Here is a 20,134-nt window from a genome sequence, read left to right as displayed (position 1 = left end):
CAATTCATTCTGGAATATCACTTACATATTTTACTTCTCCTTTCCTTTCTCACCATGTTTGGTTCCATGTTTCCTTTATATTTCTTTCACTACATTCTAATTCAAACTCTTCTCATCTGACCTTTTAATAGTCTTGTAAGTAGTCTCTCTGTTTCTGTACCAGTGGCAAAAGTAGCATACATGCATGCCTGAGGGAGCTCAGGAGAAGACCAAAGACAGAAAAAGAAACATCTCTTCATATTTATATCATCCTTGATTAATTTCCATATTTTGTTTTACAATGCACATGACATATTAGTAAATTAGTATGCATATAAATAAATTATATCTATAAGCAAATAAAAAATTGTGAATAGAAAGTTCATGCTCAAAATGAATTCTTTATTGATATGGTACATGATCAAAAGAATGTGAATATCACTTGCTCTCTACTCTACTTACAAACTCCAAATGCACTGGATGTTGAGAAGATCAGCCAATACACATCATTACCTTAAACTTCCCTTCAAAACTCTTAGGGAATTCCATTCACCCAGTGAAAAAAGTCAAGACTCAGAGTCTGGTTTTCAGTCCTCCTCCTATCCTGTCCAATCTTCCTTTATCTCCCACCTTCTGTGCCTCCCCACCCTACCCCAGGCTTTCACCCTCCTACTCAATTATGAGGTTTATGGGAACTGGCATTATGACTTATTCATCAATTTTCCTAACAAATATATCTAGCACACTCTCAAATATTTCAGAGGTAAACTATCATTTCCCAAGCACAAAGGATTCATACACTAAATGGCAAAAATTACATAGTGACTTTTCCTGTAGATATTTTCATATGTGCCTTGTCTTCTACATTACATAAGGATCTCCTTGAGAACAAGGACAATTCACTATGAGACAAAGAAGGAACTTATAAATGCTATTGAATAAATAAATCAATAATCACAAAGAGTCAGCACTTTTAATATATTTACAACAACATCTAAAGCCTGGAACAATGTCTCAGAAAGATAATGAAAAATGCAAAGTGGATTATAAAACTTTTAATTCAAAAATTAAAGTCACATATCTCAGTAAGAGAAAGACAGTAAAGAATAAAATGCTTTTTCAAAGCCAAAAAGGCTAAAAGTGCCGAATAAGATATTTGTAGATGCCAACTGGTCCAATGAAAGTTTAATGATAGGTATATAAAAAGGAAAAAGCTATATAAGTTAAAACTTACAAAGTCACGGATCTTGTACTAAAGAATACAGAAGCAAAACAGTTTTCACTACATAAGGATACTCCTATTCTTTTAACCTTAAATATAATGTTATATTTTACAATACACAGTAAAGATAAAGAAATTCTATAGCTGGGAAATTTTAAAGCAGTTTTCCCTTGGGTATCTTCACACATGGAATCAACAACTTAAGAATAATTATTATTCAAGCAGAACATGAACATATTAAATAAATGTGATACAATAAAAAGGCAGAAAAAGTCTGTCATTTGTTATATCAAATATCCTCACTTTAACTTTAATACAGAACTATGTAGTTCTGCTTCCCATACTTGAAAACCAGAACTGAACCGAAAGGAGAAACCGAATTTAGAAAAATTCAACTGAAGGTGAATTTTTAAAATTCAATGTGCAGATGAAAACCAAAAACATATCTAAACAGTGAAAGTTGCATATTAACCCATAAAATTTAATCAAAATCCAATAATATGTAAAGCTTTTAAAAATAAGAATTGTAGGTTCTTAAGTATGGAAGGGAAGGCAAGATCTTAAAAAATAATTTATATATTCTTAGCAAACTGCTTGAGAATCAAATAGTGTTTTCTTACCTTAATAACATTTCCTTTATTTTGTGACATTGTGTATGATTGATTACCCAATTTGCCCACTTGTCCAGATTTCCAATGGTATCCACTTGACCTTCAATATATATCAACGGAAGACAAAATGTAATTACTAAATACATTTCTCCTTTTAATGAAAACAAATATATTTTCCCTGTTTCAGGAAATGGAAATTCAGTTGTTAACATGTAACAGACCACCACAAAATGAAAATGAAATATCAATAATGCCACAATACCCTCCGTAATTCTAAAATTACATAATTCTAAAAATATAACTCTACTATATTTGGAAGATTTGAAAAGAAATGAATAAAAGTGAAATGTCCAAACACAGATGAAGAATTTCATTTTTAAAGACATTTACAGTGACTAAAGATAGTTTTACTGATTTATAAGAAATTTTACAGATTGCCATGTAGTTTTAAAAGCTAAGTATTCACAAATGTAAAGAGAAAAACGAAACAAAGCAATATGACCCAAATTCAGCAGATCGACTACGTGATGAATGCCTTATTAAGACTTCAAATTAGTTCCCACAGTGAAAGGTAACAGAGATTGCTAAGAAGGCAAAAGGTTTCATTTTATAGTTTCAAAGCACTTTCATTTGAGCCTCACAAAATCCTCTGAAGTCAACAGAGCAGGTAGCCCAAGTCCCATTTTAAACAATAATGAGAAAAATGTTGCCCAAGATCACAAAGATAATAAATAAAACCAAGACTGGAAAACCAAACTTCCATCTTCCTGACCAGTGAGTGGCAGGTTCTCATTCGGACTACGACATTTACTATCTATGTGACCTTAGAAAAGCATTTTAGTATTCTGAAAACCCAGTCAAGCTTTAGAACATTTTTGAAAACATCTAGAAAAGGTTCCTCCACTAATGGAAACCACTCTTGGGGGCTAATTTCAGGAACTCCATTTCACAGATATATTCATAGTCCGCTGAGGAGCCCAAACTAAGTCCAAAGCAGTGAAGTTTACAAAACAATAAAAAGAAAACAAAACCCCCAAAACAACAATAAAAAAGAGAGAACTGGCCACTGGATCATTAGGATAAGAACACCAAGACACACAATAAACTTTGTCACCTGGGATGATGTACCTCATTGAAACATCTTTGATTAAACCAATGCTCTCCAATATAAAATTAGTTTTTCTTAAAAAAAAAAAAGCCAATGCTTTGCTTATTAGATGTGTGTATGTGTCATGAAGGCTTCCAGGTGGCACTAGTGGTCAAGAACCTGCCTGCCAATGCAAGAGACATAAGAGGCGTTGGTTTGATCCCTGGGTTGGAAAGATCCCCTGGAGGAGGGCATGGCAACCCACTCCAGTATTCTTGCCTGGAGAATCCCCATGGACAGAGGAGCTTAGTGGGTGCTACAGTCCATAGGGTTGCAAAAAATCAGACACAATTCAAGTGACTTAGCTCTGTCATAAACATTTTTTCAAAGACTTAGTCTCTAAAGATAAATACTACTGAAACTATAATAAACTTTTGAATTTTCTTTAATGGTTCAGAAGGTACTTCACAGATATTTGATGATCATCACCTGAGTACTAAACAAAGCAAACTGAATACACAGAGTCTGGCTACCAGACTTTTAGTAACACCAAAAGTACATGAATGCACCCTCATTCTCTACAGGAAAAAAGTTAGACACTTTTGCAGTCTATTGGAAAGAAAAGTTCTCCAGTATCTACCAAAAGGTAAGCTGCCATATACTCTGATCTAAAATTACAAGTGTAGGAACTTGTCCCATAGATACTCTTACATGTTTAGGCAAAAATATATGTGGAAGCATATTCATGACAGCATATATAATCACTAAATACTAAAAACTTAATAAAGATCTGAAAAATAAGTGCTATTATATCCACACAAAGAAATATTATGCACTCATTAAAACAATGAGATCACCGTGTGCTGATGTGGCAAGAGTGGCAAAAATAGCAAGGAGAAAAGTAGAATGTGAATCCATTCACATATTTATATAGATGACCTCACTTGTAAAAATGTAAAAGACATGTCAAATACAAACCTACACACATACATACACATACACACACACACACATATACAGGCTTGTACAAGACATTTGTGGGGACAAACATTTTAATTGTTAAAAGTGGTACTGCAAAATGGGCTGGGAGTCAGCCTGGAGAGAAGAAGAGATCACTTTCATTATATAACTATCAGTTATACTTGATTTTAATTATATTTATTATTTTTTACAACAAAGCAAAATTCTCCATAAAGTTAGTACAGGTATGCAAGCATAATTATTAGAAAGTTCTCATTAATAAAATTTCAGCTAAAGCATATTTGCTAACAATATTTCAAACATACTTGAGGGTCTGAAAACTCTTATCTGTGTGGATGTAAATCCCTATCCCAAAAGTCTTTTAATAAATAAAAATATGCTGCTCATAAACCAGCAATCACCTGTTGATGGCACTTTTTTTTTTTTTTTTTAGTGTTTCAGAATATTTCTTTTTTTTTTCTTTTTTTAATTATTTTTTTAAATTTTATTTTATTTTTAAACTTTACAATATTGTATTGGTTTTGCCAAACATCGAAATGAATCCGCCACAGGCATACACGTGCTCCCCATCCTGAACCCTCCTCCCTCTTCCCTCCCCATACCATCCCTCTGGGTCGTCCCATTGCACCAGCCCCAAGCATCCAGCATCGTGCATCAAACCTGGACTGGTGACTCGTTTCATACATGATAGTATACATGTTTCAATGCCATTCTCCCAAATCTTCCCACCCTCTCCCTCTCCCACAGAGTCCATAAGACTGTTCTATACATCAGTGTCTCTTTTGCTGTCTCATATACAGGGTTATTGTTACCATCTTTCTAAATTCCATATATATGTGTTAGTATACTGTATTGGTGTTTTTCTTTCTGGCTTGCAAGCAAAGAGAAACTTTGCACTGCTGTTCTCAATATGTGGGTGCTCAGTCACTCAGTTGTTTCCAACTGTTTGTGACCCCATGGACTGTAGCCTGCCCACCAGGCTACTCTGTCCATGGAATTTTCCAAGAAAGAATACTTGAGCAGGTTGCCATTTCCTACTTCAGGGGATCTTCCCAATCCAGGGATCAAACCTACGTCTTTTATGTCTCCTGCATTGGCAGACAGATTCTTTGAGCCACCTGGGAAGCCCCAACATTCCAAACTATAAATGGTTAAGAAGAGTACTGTAAGAAGAGAAATAAGAAAGTGTGGGCTTCCTAGGCAGCAGTAGTGGTAAAGAAATCGCCTGTCAATGCAGGAGACATGAAAGACGTGGGTTTGATCCCTTGGTCGGGAAGGTCCCTGGAGGAGGGCATGGCAACCCACTCCAGCATTCTTGCCTGGAGAATCCTATGGACAGAGGAGCCTGACGAGCTATAATCCAGAGTCGCAAAGAGTCGGACACAACTGAAGCGACTTAGCAGACATGCGTGCAAGACCAAATAAGGTTTAGAGGAAGGGAACAAAATTAGAAAAATGAGGGGCAATTTAATATTGCTTGTTCATCAGTAAAACCTAAAAGGATTCATTCAGAACAGATCATCTTTGGAAGGAAAAAAAAGTGAACTTGTTAGTCGCTCAGTCATGTTTGACTCTTTGCTGCCCCAGGGACTGGAGCTTGCCAGGCTCCTCTCCAAGAAATTCTCCAGGCAAGAATATTGGAGTCGGTTGCCATTCCCTTCTCCAGGGGATCTTCCTGACCCAGGGATTGAAACCGGCTTTTCTGCATTACAGGTAGATTTTTTACTGTCTGAGTCACCAGGGAAGAATTGGAAGTTCTTGACATAAACATAAAACAGTTCTTGACATAAGGACCTCAGCTTATAATAAGGAAATCAGTTTATTTCTCTAAAATTCTTTAAAAGTGTCACCTACCCTCGTTCTTCCTTTTCTTTGTTCCTTGTTGATTGGAACTCTTGTAGTTTTTTTTCCATCTCTTGGTTCTCCAACTCTAGTTGTACTTTCTCCATTCTCAGTTCTTGAGCATTTCTGAACAAGATTTAAGTGCAGATGATTTAAATGTAAAATTTCATTTGAGGTAAACAAACAAACCCTTCCAAAAAAAAGAAAAAAGGCAAAATAATTTTATAGTCCTATTTGTCCTTAATAAAAAATGTAATTAAAATTAGGAGTAATAAATATGTGATAGCATATTTTAACTACTTCCTTTTTTGTCTTTGAAATACAGTTTCTAAAGCTAGCATTTGCCATCAATTAATATTCTCCTCAAGCAAGGTACAACTTCAAATCTTGGACTTTTGTTTTTCATAATACATTGCTAGAAGTTCCAAATAATATTCACTTTATGCATGAGCTATGTCTTTATATATGCACAAATATCCATGACACACAAATAGAAAATAAACTCAAAATCATTTTCTAATTTTCATACTGCCTTCAAAGGATTCAAGTAGTTTGAATCACAGTGTTTAAAATAACTATTCTGTATAGGCAGAATACATATTTTTGCTAAATAAATCATCTTGGAAAACTTCAATAAATTTCTACCTTTATGCCATGCATGTACAATACGAAAGAAAGAAAGAGAGAAGAGTTTGCTTGGAGCCTATTAGGAAAAAAGGACCTGTTAAGAGTTTTGGTTGAGGAGCCATCAAAGGGATAAATGGAAACTGAGGCAAGCACCACTGATTGTTTCCACAAAGGAAAGCAACAAAAAGAAAACTTTCTGAGGATAGAGCAGAGCCCCCCTAACAGATTCCTGTACAAAAGATTCTGTAATAATGTCTGAGTCTCATTAAGCTTTTGACAGCTTGATTTCCTTTGTCTTACAACTCTGTTCTCTTGTCAGCATTAGTCACTCACTCTCTCTGTTTTGTAAAAGTAAAGCAACCTAGTTCTCTAGCTTTCATTATCTGTCATGAGTTTAAATCTCTTCATTATTTCATTGGTGCTTTATTATAATTAAGCAATGTGGGCTACTTGGGTATGTGTGCTATGGCAAGGAACCAAAATAAAAATAAAGAAGATAAGAAAGGGAAATAATTCAGAGGTAGTGATCAGTCACCAAAGAGTAAGTGAGTCAAAGATATGACCCCAAGTCCAGGGAGATAAATGGAAAGTTCAGTTCAGTTCAGTCGCAAAGTCGTGTCCGTCTCTTTGTGACCCCATGAACTGCAGCACGCCAGGCCTCCCTGTCCATCACCAACTCCCAGAGTTCACTCAGACTCACGTCCATCGAGTCAGTGATGCCATCCAGCCATCTCATCCTCTGTTGTCCCCTTCCTCTCCTGCCCCCAATCCCTCCCAGCATCAGAGTCTTTTCCAATGAGTCAACCCTTTGCATGAGGTGGCCAAAGTACTGGAGTTTCAGCTTTAGCATCATTCCTTCCAAAGAAATCCCAGGGCTGATCTCCTTCAGAATGGACTGGTTGGATCTCCTTGGAGTCCAAGGGGCTCTCAAGAGTCTTCTCCAACACCACAGTTCAGAAGCATCAAGTCTTTGGCGCTCAGCCTTCTTCACATGGAATATTAATTAGAGGGTGCAAAGCTGAGTAAGGAAGCCAGTTAGGAGACTATTAATATTGTGCTGGTCTGACTAGATGGAGACAGTGGGGACAAAAATGGCAACATTCGAGAACTATAAGGAAACAAAATTAACTGGACTTAAAGACTGATCAGGGAAGGGAAAAGGAAGAAACCTGAGCTAACCCTAGGAGCTGTTTCCTGAACGAGGTCACTCTGGGGTGGGCTGTGGGCACAGTTCAGAATTATTGGCCCAAAGTCTCAGTGGCTTACAACACTTTCCACATGGCCTCCAGACAAAGAGTTCAAAAAGCACAAATGTGACTGTGTCACTTATTTGCTTACAAAATTTTAATGTTTTGGAAATTCTCACTGTGGTAAAAAAGGAACTAGCCTCCTGACCAAGTGGTCAAATTGATTCTGTGGGCTTCTGTGGATCTGGAACAAGATAGAAGATTCCTCCTGGAGACAGCAGACCCAGAAGGGCAGCTGAAGTTGATCCTACAGAGACCATGTCAACATGCAAATCTGAGAGGCAGAAACAACCCACTAAAACTGTGTGGAGGCTAGGAAACAGAGACAGGAGTTGGAGAACTCTAACATGTCAGACAATATTAAGACACCTGTGAAGACAATGTCAAACATAAAAAAAAAAAAAAAAACTTGGAACAAGGAAAGGGCAAGAAAAGAAACTCCAGAGCAATGACCTTAGAATGGGGGATCCAAGCCTAGTCTCTATAGGTTGTGAATCATGGGTGAATCAAGGAGACATACAGGCCAGGGAACAGTGACTCCCCCTCATCTCCAAGACAAATCCTAAACTCCTTAGTGTGGCATACAAATTAATTTATTAACTAGGCGACTTGCAATTCTCTCCAATTTTGTTCTATAAATCTTAGCGAACTGGCTATGCCTGAAAGTCCCCAGACTACGTGTCTGCGTGCCTTTGCACACATTTCACCCAGTAACCGCCCAAGTAACTGCATCTTTCAGACAAACCTTGAAGACCTCCTCACCTCTGCCCTAGCAGTTTGGGCTATATTCTCATAACTGTCTGTGCTTTAATATCACACCATGTTTCATATGACTCTGTAGATACAATTTTATATATTCGCATCCTCCACAAGCTACCTGAGGGCAAAGACTGGGACTTCCTTCTTTTGTATCCATCATTCCTTAGCACAGTGTGTAGAATATGTGTACTTAACAAACGCTGAATGAATGTTTAAAGGTAAATACACACAGACTTAAAACACCTCACCAAAATGCACGGTCCATTTCTTTTGCATTAAAAAAAGGAAAATTGGTAATACTAGCAATTAGATAGCTCCATTCCCTACCAAAAGCTAATAAACCTAATAATGATAATGCCATATAACATCTTCCAGTTGACACAACGCTTTTACACACAATATCTCAAAGGTGAAGTGACAGTTAGGAAAGCTCTAAAGACACTAAGTAACCACAGTACTATTGATCTGGATCAAGGAACTCAGAAACTAAAATTAAAAAATCAATACTCTGCCCCTAGCCCATGCTGGCTGGTTCTGAATAATATTTGAGACAAAGGCCTTGGAAATTTCCAGTGATTCTAGATGACCTCAAAGGGAAAGAGTGCATTGAACCTTTTGGTACCCCTACAAGTCCTGAAATTCCCACAATACCCAGAATGGCTTGGTTCAGGCTGAATGCATCTTCCAGGCAATCTAGGACAGAAGGTACCCTTCCTAGGAGAACTGACTCAAGGTAATGTCCTTTAACATTGAAAAGTGCAAGGGTAGGCATTGATATATTTTTTTATAATTTTTTAAAATTTATTTCTTTTTAATGAGAGGATAATTGCTTTACAATGTTATGTTGGTTTCTGCCATACATCAACATGAATCAGCCATAGGTATACTCACTGAGAGAGTAGCACTGAAATAGATACATTACGTTACCTGATCTGCCTCTTGAGAAACCTATATCCAGGTAAGGAAGCAACAGTTAGAACTGGACATGGAACAGCAGACTGGTTCCAAATAGGAAAAGGAGTACATCAAGGCTGTATATTGTCACCCTGCTTATTTAACTTCTATGCAGAGTACATCATGAGAAACGCTGGGCTGGAAGAAGCACAAACTGGAATCAAGACTGCCGGGAGAAATATCAATAACCTCAGATATGCAGATGACACCACCCTTATGGCAGAAAGTGAAGAGGAACTCAAAAGCCTCTTGATGAAAGTGAAAGAGGAGAGTGAAAAAGTTGGCTTAAAGCTCAACATTCAGAAAACGAAGATCATGGCATCTGGTCCCATCACTTCATGGGAAATAGATGGGGAAACAGTGGAAACAGTGTCAGACTTTATTTTTGGGGGCTCCAAAATCACTACAGATGGTGACTGCAGCCATGAAATTAAAAGACGCTTACTCCTTGGAAGGAAAGTTATGACCAACCTAGATACCATATTCAAAAGCAGAAATATTACTTTGCCAACAAAGGTCCGTCTAGTCAAGGCTATGGTTTTTCCAGTGGTCATGTATGGATGTGAGAGTTGGACTGTAAAGAAAGCTGAGTGCTGAAAAATTGATGCTTTTGAACTGTGGTGTTGGAGAAGACTCTTGAGAGTCCCTTGGACTGCAAGGAAATCCAACCAGTCCATTCTAAAAGAGATCAGCCCTGGGTGTTCTTTGGAAGGACTGATGCTAAAGCTGAAACTCCAGTACTTTGGCCACCTCATGCGAAGAGTTGACTCATTGGAAAAGACTCTGAATCTGGAAGGGATTGGGGGCAGGAGGAGAAGGGGACGACAGAGGATGAGATGGCTGGATGGCATCACTGACTTGATGGACATGAGTTTGAGTGAACTCCAGGAGTTAGTGATGGACAGGGAGGCCTGGCGTGCTTCGATTCATGGGGTCGCAAAGAGTCAGACACGACTGAGCGATTGAACTGAACTGAACTGAACCATGTGTAAAATAGCTAATGGGAGGGAAGTTGCTGTAGAGTGCAGGGAACTCAGCTTAGTTAGTGATTTCTTTTCCCCGTTTAAAGGTTTCTCACCTTGACAGTCTCTCTCAATTTCAATTGCTTTCAGTTCTTCAGGGTGATTCTTTTATAATTTTGAATAAGTGTTAGTAAAATTAGTAACTTTCTGTTAAATTGCTTCAATAGTTGATGGTCCCAATTCTCATAGATTCTTGTGCCATAAATATTTTTAGTTCTCATTTTAAACCATGATAGATTTATAATCTTTCAAACCTACTCTCTTATAAAAATACAGCAATGTGAAGAAAATGGAGATGAGAATTCACAAAATTTTACTTCAACTCTAACAGCTTCACGTGAAAAGTATTTAAATTATAATACATAGAAACTTTAGCAACTTCTTCTACTTAAGTAATAAACATATATGCACTTACTTATATTTTAGCTTTACAGAATTTCCAGGTTTTCCCCATGGAAGAACCACAAAATCTTTGGTGTTCATGATTTCTTAGTATTACTTAAAAATTATTGTGATTTGTGAAAACTTCTGAAAAAGGAACAAATTACTTCAGAGGTAAAATGATTACATTAAAAATTTGAAACTACATATAATTCAGGAAAAATTTTAAACCAGAAATAATTTTGAGAGAAGATGTCAAATCAAAGGCTAAGCAACAAGAAATTATTATATATGCTATATATAAGTTATACAAATAACTACATACTAATATAGCTATAGCTATAACATATCTGATGGAACAAAAATTTTACCAATAATTACATAGCACAAGACTATGGAAACATTCAACTGAAAGTGAAGACTAAAATCATTAAAACAAAAAAAGCACATATTCTGACTCTTTCTATGATTAAGATTACAAATATATATATCAGATATTTGTTCCCAGCCAAAAATAAAATCCAGAGCTAAATATAGTGAAAAGAACCTTAAAACACAATTCAAGCTCAAAAACTTTATATATATATATATAATAATGTAAAATAAGAATTAAGGTATGCAGTAATTACCCTAAGGCAGCCTAATAATCTCATTTATCAAAAAACTGTAACAATACTTTGCTACCATCAGAAACTAGCATATTGAGAAAGAATTTTTCAACAAGAAATGAAACAAAAAAAGATTTTTTGCCTAACTCCAAGTTAACCAGAAAATTAAGTTATTCAGAACACCCTATTTCCTGAGTATCCAAGTTATTCAAGGTTCTAGAATCATTTACTCTGTAACGCTGAATCACTGAATCGCTCAGTTGGTGGCTCAGTTGGTAAAGAATCCGCCCACAATGCGGGAGACCTGGGTTCGATCCCTGGGTTGGGAAGATCCCCTGGAAGAGGGCATGGCAATCCACTCCAGTATTCTTGCCTGGAGAATCCCCAAGGACAGAGGCACCTGGCGGGCTGCAGTCCATGGGGTCGCAAAAGAGTTGGACACAACTGAGCAACTAAGCACAGCATATGCACAATTATTAGATTTTTATATGAATAAAAACTTTCAAAGTTCAGACACTTTTAAATATAAGAGGCAATATCATAGAGTCCATAGTATAAAGACTCAAACTATCTGATACCATTTTATATATGTGCTCATAACCCCTACAAATATTAATTAAGGCTCTATTATACACACAGCACTAAACTGAGAGATATGAAGGACTCAAGGAGAAGATCTGCTTTCTGGCTCACATAGTGTAGAGTCAAACAGGGCACAAAAGATCTATATATAAACACCATAAAACAAGGTAGGAATTACAAAGGCTATAAAATTTACAGATATAAGAAGGGAGCCAAAGAAGAGAATTCAAGCTGGCTAGCATTTAACCTGGGGCTTTAATGTGAAAGGAGGCTAATATATGAACATGTGGATTGGATGAACTTTCCTCACTGCCGGGGGAAAGCAGCTCTTGAATGGAGAGGGGAAAGTAGGTGTAAATTTGGAAACGTAGGCTAAGGCCCAATATGGGTGACTTAAGTGACTAGTTAAAGCATTTGGAATGCAGAATACAGAATGTAGCTAATGAGAGTTCCTTATAAAACTTTTTTTTTTTAACTTTCTATTTTGTACTGAAGTAAAGCATCTGCATCCAATGCGGGAGACCTGGGTTCAATCCTGGGTCGGGAAGATCCTCTGGAGAAGGAAATGGCAACCCACTCCAGTAGTCTTGCCTGGAGAATCCCATGGACGTAGAAGCCTGGTAGGCTACAGTACACAGGGTCGCAAAGAGTCGGACACGACTGAGCGACTTCACTTCCTTCACTTCCTTCAATAGCCGATTAACAAACAATGTTGTGACACTCTCAGGTGAACAGCGAAGGAACCCAGCCGCATATATACGTGTATCATTCTCCCCCAAAACTCCCATCCCACCCAGGCCACCACACAACATGGAACAGAGCTCCATGTGCTATACAGTAGATCCTTGTTGGTTATCAATTTTAAACACAGCAGTGTATATATATCCATCTCAAACTTCCCAACTATCCCTTTCTCCCATCCATTCCCCAGCGCTGAAACCATAAGTTAGTTCTCCAAGTCTGTAGGTCTCTTTCCGTTTCGTAAGTAAGTTCATTTGTATCATTTCTTTTTAGATTCCACGTATAAAGGATGTTATATGATATTTCTCCTTCTTTGTCTGACTTACTTAATTCAGTATGAAAATTTTATAAGGAAGAACAGGAAATAAATCTGGAAGCTTTGCTCAAAGACTCAGGAGAGACGACATCAGAATAAGAGTGAGTGAAGTGAAAGTCACTCAGTCACGTCCGACTCTTTGCGACCCATGGACTATACAGTCCATGGAATTTCCCAAGCCAGAATACTGGAGTGGGTTGCCTTTCCCTTCTCCAGGGGATCTTCCCAACCCTGAGTAAATACACTATCAAGTATAACAAAATAGGAATAATTAAGTGTAAATCTATTGTCCACACATCGAATGAATCAAATCTCTGGGGGATTATTTTATAATTTCAATGATGCAACCACTGATAAAACATTTTTGGAATGTCTCTTTTGAGACTGTCTGCTGAGTCCACAAACACACAAATCTACTTTGCTATTCCTCATTCAAAACTAAAAATGATACTGTCCGGCAGGAGCAACTGTTCTGTTCACTCAAATCTAGTTTCAAGTTACTTGCCTTCAGAAATCAAATCGAGCCTAGAAGGGTAGATTTTTACTACTTTGGAAAAATTCTGAAGGAATTTATTCTTTGAAGAGAATTCAAAAATGGAATTATACAAAATAATTTTACATTGTAAGTAACATAATGGCTATATAATAAGGCTAGGTTTATTTGTGTCTTCAATCAACAGTTATTCAGCTGCTCCTTTCTGATGCATATTGCGAGTCCTGAAGTCACAATGGTAAATAAGACATGGTTTCTTCCCTCAAAGAACTCACAATCAAAGGGAAATATCACACAAATAAAGACAATACCGTGGGACATTCTGAAAGGAGAAAGTACTAGGAGAGACACAAACTCAGACTCATTTCTCCACCACCCAATCCTGTCTTTCAAAGCTGAAATCAGTGTCAAAGAGAACTAAGAAATCACAGGAATGAAAAACCAAATTTGGTTTGCTCCTATCCTTTCTTTGTAGGTAAAACTTTTGTCTCATTTCTATCAAACAGAGGCTACAAAAGATACCTTTTAAAAAATTCTAGAACATAGAGTAACATAGTCTGTATATCCCTTTTTGATTTTTATCAGAAATCCAACTGCCAGATCCTCAGTCTACTGTCAGTAAGTTTTCCATGAAAAGTTACATAATGTAATCATTATCATTAAAAAAAAGAATGCCCCAAATTAATGTCTGATTAATTACAATAACTTAAATTGACTTAGTTTCATTTATGCATTGATATATACAATACAATTTTATATGTGTATGTACATTATGCATAAAGCTGAATGGATACATGAAGACTGAAATGAATGAAAGAAAAATCTGTAAATTTCATTAGGGTGAGATAATTCAGATTTACAGCTCTGCTGATAATGTTACTTAACCAATAAATAGTCTTATTCAGTGGGCATTTTGCTTCACTGAATGCAATTAGTAAGGCTTCTTCTCAATTAAAGGTTTTATCAAGTCACACACATGAGTCAATTTCTTGAATGAAGAAAAAAGGAAAATTAAAATTGTGAGTCATGCTGTTCTGCCTATTTCCTTTCCTAAAACCAACAGAGAATTAGTCACCTTTCTTGGGACAACAAGGATATAACAACGCGAGTAGGAAGAATAGCAAAACACAAAACTTGAGTCTCCTAATGGAACCAGGGAAATACACATAAACTATTAAGCAAACCTCATAATTCCATATGTCCTTTGATCAATTTTTTTTCTTGTAACTGAATAGCAAAAGTTCAATAGTTGCTTGGAAGGTTTTCTTGTTACCTGACTTACTAGACTGCATCATTTTTCTGTCCTCAACTTTGTTCTCCCCCAGATACATATACACAATATGACCCAGAATGGCTCATGTATTTTGTTTTTTTGTTTCTCATTTTATTTATTTTTTAATTGGTGAAAAGTCAATTTATAGTGTTGTGTTGATTTGGGTCATCCAACAATGCAAATTAGTCATAATTATATATATATGTCCCTTCCCTCCCGAGCCTCCATCCCCTCTCCCCATTCTACCCCTCTAGGTCATCACAGAGCACCAGGCTGGGCTCCCTGTGCTATTTAGCAACTTCCCACTATTTCACCAGAGAAAGCAATGGCACCCCACTCCAGTACTCTTGCCTGGAAAATCCCATGGATGGAGGAGCCGGAAAGGCTGCAGTCCATGGGGTCTCTGAGGGTCGGACATGACTGAGCGACTTCACTTTCACTTTTCACTTTCATGCATTGGAGAAGGAAATAGCAACCCACTCCAGTGTTCTTGCCTGGAGAATCCCGGGGACGGGGGAGCCTGGTGGGCTGTCGTCTATGGGGTCGCACAGAGTCGGACACGACTGAAGTGACTCGGCGGCAGCAGCAGCACTATTTCACACATGATAGTGTATATATCTCAACACTACTTTCTTAGTTCATCCCACCCTCACCTTCCCTGTTGTGTCCACAAGTCTGTTCTCTGCTAGGTTCATCAGTACCATTTTTCTAGATTCCATATATATGTGTTATCATATGATACTTGTTTTTCTGACTTCACTCTGTATAAGAGGCTCTAAGTTCATCTACCTCACTACAATTGCCTCAAACTCTTTCCTTTCTAAGGCTAACATTCCATTGTATAAAAGCATCATAACTTCTTTATCCATTCATCTCCCTTAGACATCTAGGCTGCTTCTATGTGCTGACTATTGTAAATACTGCTCCAGTGAACACTGGGGTACATGTGTCTTTTAGAATTGTGGTTTTTTCAGGGTATATGCCCAGTAGAGGGATTCCTGGCTCATGGTAGATATATTCCTAGTTTTTTATGGAATCTCCATACTGTTTTCCATAATGACTGCATCAGTTTGGATCCCCACCAATAGACAGATGACCAAAAAACACATGAAAAGATGATTAATATTGCTCATTATTCAGTTCAGTTCAGTTCAGTCCCTCAGTTGTGTCTGACTCTTTGTGACCCCATAAATCGCAGCACGCCAGGCCTCCCTCTCCATCACCAACTCCCAGAGATCACTCAAACTCATGTCCATCAAGTCAGTGATGCCATCCAGCCATCTCATCCTCTGTCATCCCCTTCTCCTCCTGCCCCCAATCCCTCCCAGCATCAGAGTCTTTTCCAATGAATCAACTCTTTGCACAAGGTGGCCAAAGTATTGGAGTTTCAGCTTCAGCATCAGTCCTTCCAAAGAACACCCAGGACTAATCTCTTTTAGGATGGACTGGCTGGATCTCCTTGCAGTCCAAGGGACTCTCAAGAGTCTTCTCCAACACCACAGTTCAAAAGCATCAATTCTTCAGCACTCAGCTTTTTTCACAGTCCAACTCTCACATCCATATATGACCACTGGAAAAACCATAGCCTTGACTAGATGAACCTTTGTTGGCAAAGTAATATCTCTGCTTTTCAATATACTATCTAGGTTGGTCATAACTTTCCTTTCAAGGAGTAAGCGTCCTTTAATTTCATGGCTGCAGTCACCAACTGTAGTGATTTTGGAGCCCCCAAAAATAAAGTCTGACACTGTTTCCACTGTTTCCCCATCTATTTCCCATGAAGTGATGGGATCAGATGCCATGATCTTCGTTTTCTGAATGTTGAGCTTTAAGCCAACTTTTTCACTCTCCTCTTTCATTTTCATCAAGAAGCTTTTGAGTTCCTCTTCACTTTCTGCCATAAGGATGGTGTCATCTGCATATCTGAGGTTATTGATATTTCTCCCGGCAATCTTGATTCCAGTTTGTGCTTCTTCCAGCCCAGCTTTTCTCATGATGTACTCTGCATAGAAGTTAAATAAGCAGGGTGACAATATACAGCCTTGACGTACTCCTTTTCCTATTTGGAACCAGTCTGTTGTTCCATGTCCAGTTCTAACTGTTGCTTCCTGACCTGCATATAGGTTTCTCAAGAGGCAGGTCAGGTGGTCTGGTATTCCCATCTGCTTCAGAATTTTCCACAGTTTATTGGGATCCACACAGTCAAAAGCTTTGGCATAGTCAATAAAGCAGAAATAGATGTTTTTCTGGAACTCTCTTGCTTTTTCTATGTTGCAGATGTTGGCAATTTGATCTCTGGTTCCTCTGCCTTTTCTAAAACCAGCTTGAACATCTGGAAGTTCACGGTTCACATACTGTTGAAGCCTGGCTTGGAAATTTTTGAGTATTACTTTACTAGCATGTGAGATGAGTGCAATTGTGCGGTAGTTTGAGCATTCTTTGGCATTGCCTTTCTTTGGGATTGGAATGAAAACTGACCTTTTCCAGTCCTGTGGCCACTGCTGAGTTTTCCAAATTTGGTGGCATATTGAGTGCAGCGCTGCAAATCAAAGCTACAATGGTGAAGGTATCACCTACACCAGTCAGAATGGGCATCATCAAAATAATCTACAAACAATGTATTCTGGAGAGGATGTGGAGAAAAGGGAACCCTCCAGCCTATGATGTTCTAAATGATCCTTTTTCATAAGTTCCCACTTTGGGAAAGCAATCCAAAGATCTAGGCCTGCCACCACAAAATAGAAACAAGAAATTTACTAATGGAAACTCAAAGTATTCAAAAGTTGCCCTCAGCTAAGACAATTTACATCACACTATTGGCAGAATGGGCTATTTGGGAAACCACTGTTTTCATGTAATGGAAAACTTATCTTTTCTAAGGTTAGTTGATTCTTCTAACCATCCAGATAATCTTAGACCTGAAGATTTAAAAGTCAATAAATAAGGATTTTTCCTTACTTTAGTACACACTAAAAGGGGTCTAAGGGGCTTCTCTTGTGGCTCAGCTGGTAAAGAATCTGGCTGCAATGTCGGAGACCCGGGTTCGATCCCTGGTTTGGGAAGATCCCCTGGAGAAGGGAAAGGCTACCCACTCCAGTATTCTGGCCTGGGGAATTCCATGGACTGTATAGTCCATGGGGTCACAGAGAGTCTGACACGACTGAGTGACTTTCACTTTCACTTTCAAAGGGGTCTAATAAGCAAGCTGTTTTGAATAGATTAAAATGTTTACCATAGTACTAAGAAATTAAAGACCCAAGCAAGAAATGTTAAATGAAAATGAATTGAATTAAAACTGCTTAAATATATAAAAAATGATAATATTTTATCTGATATGATCCTTATTTTAAATACATATGTATTACATATGCAATATATTTTAATATTAAAATATAATATTCAGTTCAGTTCAGTCGCTCAGTCGTGTCCGACTCTTTGAGACCCCATGCATCGCAGCACACCAGGCCTCCCTGTCCATCACCAACTCCCAGAGTTCACTCAGACTCATGTCCATCGAGTCAGTGATGCCATCCAGCCATCTCATCTTCTGTCATCCCCTCCTCCTGCCCCCAATCCCTCCCAGCATCAGAGTCTTTTCCAATGAGTCAACTCTTCGCATGAGATGGCCAAAGTACTTGAGGAGTACATGAGGAGTTTCAGCTTTAGCATCATTCCTTCCAAAGAAATCCTAGGGCTGATCTCCAACTAATATCTTTTTTAAAAGCTAAAGAAAGGACTATAAACACACGATCCATAGCATAACATCTTGTGCTTGTGAGTGGCCTACTAAATAAGTACATGTCATTTTTTCCTACCATGGGCCCTGAAAGTAAACCAGGGATTAATATAATGGCTGCATTCAATATTTAAGCCAATTAAAATAATTAAGCACTCCCTCACAGCACTAAATGGCACCCAGGTCACCCACTTTTTACCTTCTATGTGCAGTTTCATTTACAAAAAACTGAAAAAGTTCAGCTTTACATCAAGGGGTAAGATATCCTTTTAAAATAATTTCTAACTAAAACTGAAAAGTAGTCCTGTGAAAATGACAATGGTATGTTACTACCCATAAAAAAGGAATGAAATGGACCTAGAGGTTATAATACTAAATGAAGTACTGAAAGTGTTAGTTGCTCAGTATTGTGTAACTCTGCGACCCCATGGACTGTAGCCCACCAGGCTCCTCTGTCCATAGAATTCTTCAGGCAAGAATACTGGAGTGGGTAGCAATTCCCTTCTCTGGGGTAATCTTCCTGACCCAGGGAACGAATCTGGATCTCTTGCTTTGCAGGCAGAATTTTTACTGTCTGAGCCACCAGGGGAAAAAAAAAGACAAATATCATATGATATCACTTATATGTGGAATCTAAAAAAATTATACAAATGAACTTACTTACAAAACAGAAAGAGACCCACAAACATAGAAAACAAACTTATGGTTACCAAAAGGGAAAGGGTAGAAGAAAGGATAAAATATACAGACTACTATATACAAAATAAATTACCAACAAGGACCTACTGCATAGCACAGAGAACTATACTCAATATCTTGTAATAACCTGTAATGGAAAGAATCTAAAAAAGAGCATATATATATATATAAATTATTTTGCTGTACACCTGAAAACCAACACAACACAGTAAATGAACTACATGTTAATATATTTCTTAAATAAAATAAAAATGATAATATTAAAAGATACTGAGTTTACACTCAAAAGACCTTTGTGTGAGAGGGGTCTGAGCCTTTTTGTTTATCCATTGTAAGATGCTGTGGGCCTCCTCCTCCCTAATTTGCAGAATATCAAACAAAAGGTCTTTGATTCGTGGGTATAAAGCTGTGAGCTCCTAAAGGGCTTCAGAGAGTTCAGGGTTCAGGGAAAGGGGTAGTCTTAGAAACTACCTTGAGAAGTAAGTGAGGGGAGCAGCAAGGCTCTGCTTTATTCATAGCTGCTCTGATTTCAAGTCTATTTTTAACATAATGAGCCTCTGGGTCAGACTTAAACTCTTCTGGAGCTTAAAAAGTCATTTGAAAGGCATAATAATAAAGTAATATATAATTATTATTACCTCTATATCAACTAATACTTTATGTGATTACATATAATAAGTTCTAAATTTATAAACCATACCTTTTAGAAACTTAAGTCCTTTTATATATTGATAGTCTATTTCTCCCATCCATTCTTATACATGCCACTGTTATCCAAGGTGTTCTCTTGTGAATATCTTTCAGGCCTGGAAAAATTAAGGCACCCATCAAATATTGGTGACAAACCAGAAATTATGATTTTATTCTCAGTCCTGTTAGATCCTCTTTGGATTTAAAATCTACAACTTAAAATAACTAATCTATATCATTCAGATTTTTCCCACTGTTGTACACTTAACCTGTCATAAAAAGAA

The 20,134-nt window shown here is 37.6% G+C and overlaps 1 protein-coding gene across 1 annotated transcript in view; it reads right to left on the bottom strand.

Annotated features, from left to right (window-relative positions):
- Positions 1-20,134, bottom strand: part of ZBBX (zinc finger B-box domain containing) — a 125,813-nt gene that overhangs the window by 103,683 nt on the left and 1,996 nt on the right. The window contains exons 2-5 of the mRNA XM_055570337.1: positions 19,861-19,966; positions 10,747-10,859; positions 5,735-5,848; positions 1,822-1,912 (exon numbers count right to left, since the gene is read on the bottom strand). Of these exons, the coding sequence (XP_055426312.1) occupies positions 1,822-1,912; positions 5,735-5,848; positions 10,747-10,814 (273 nt within the window). The 5' untranslated portion in view covers positions 10,815-10,859; positions 19,861-19,966. The remainder of the gene's footprint in view (positions 1-1,821; positions 1,913-5,734; positions 5,849-10,746; positions 10,860-19,860; positions 19,967-20,134) is intronic.

Source organism: Bubalus kerabau, chromosome 2 (genome assembly GCF_029407905.1).
Source record: "Bubalus kerabau isolate K-KA32 ecotype Philippines breed swamp buffalo chromosome 2, PCC_UOA_SB_1v2, whole genome shotgun sequence".
NCBI classification, from domain to species: Eukaryota; Metazoa; Chordata; class Mammalia; order Artiodactyla; family Bovidae; genus Bubalus; species Bubalus kerabau.
The sequence above is the reverse complement of the archived record's forward strand: the minus strand, read 5'-3'. Positions and strand labels throughout refer to the sequence as shown.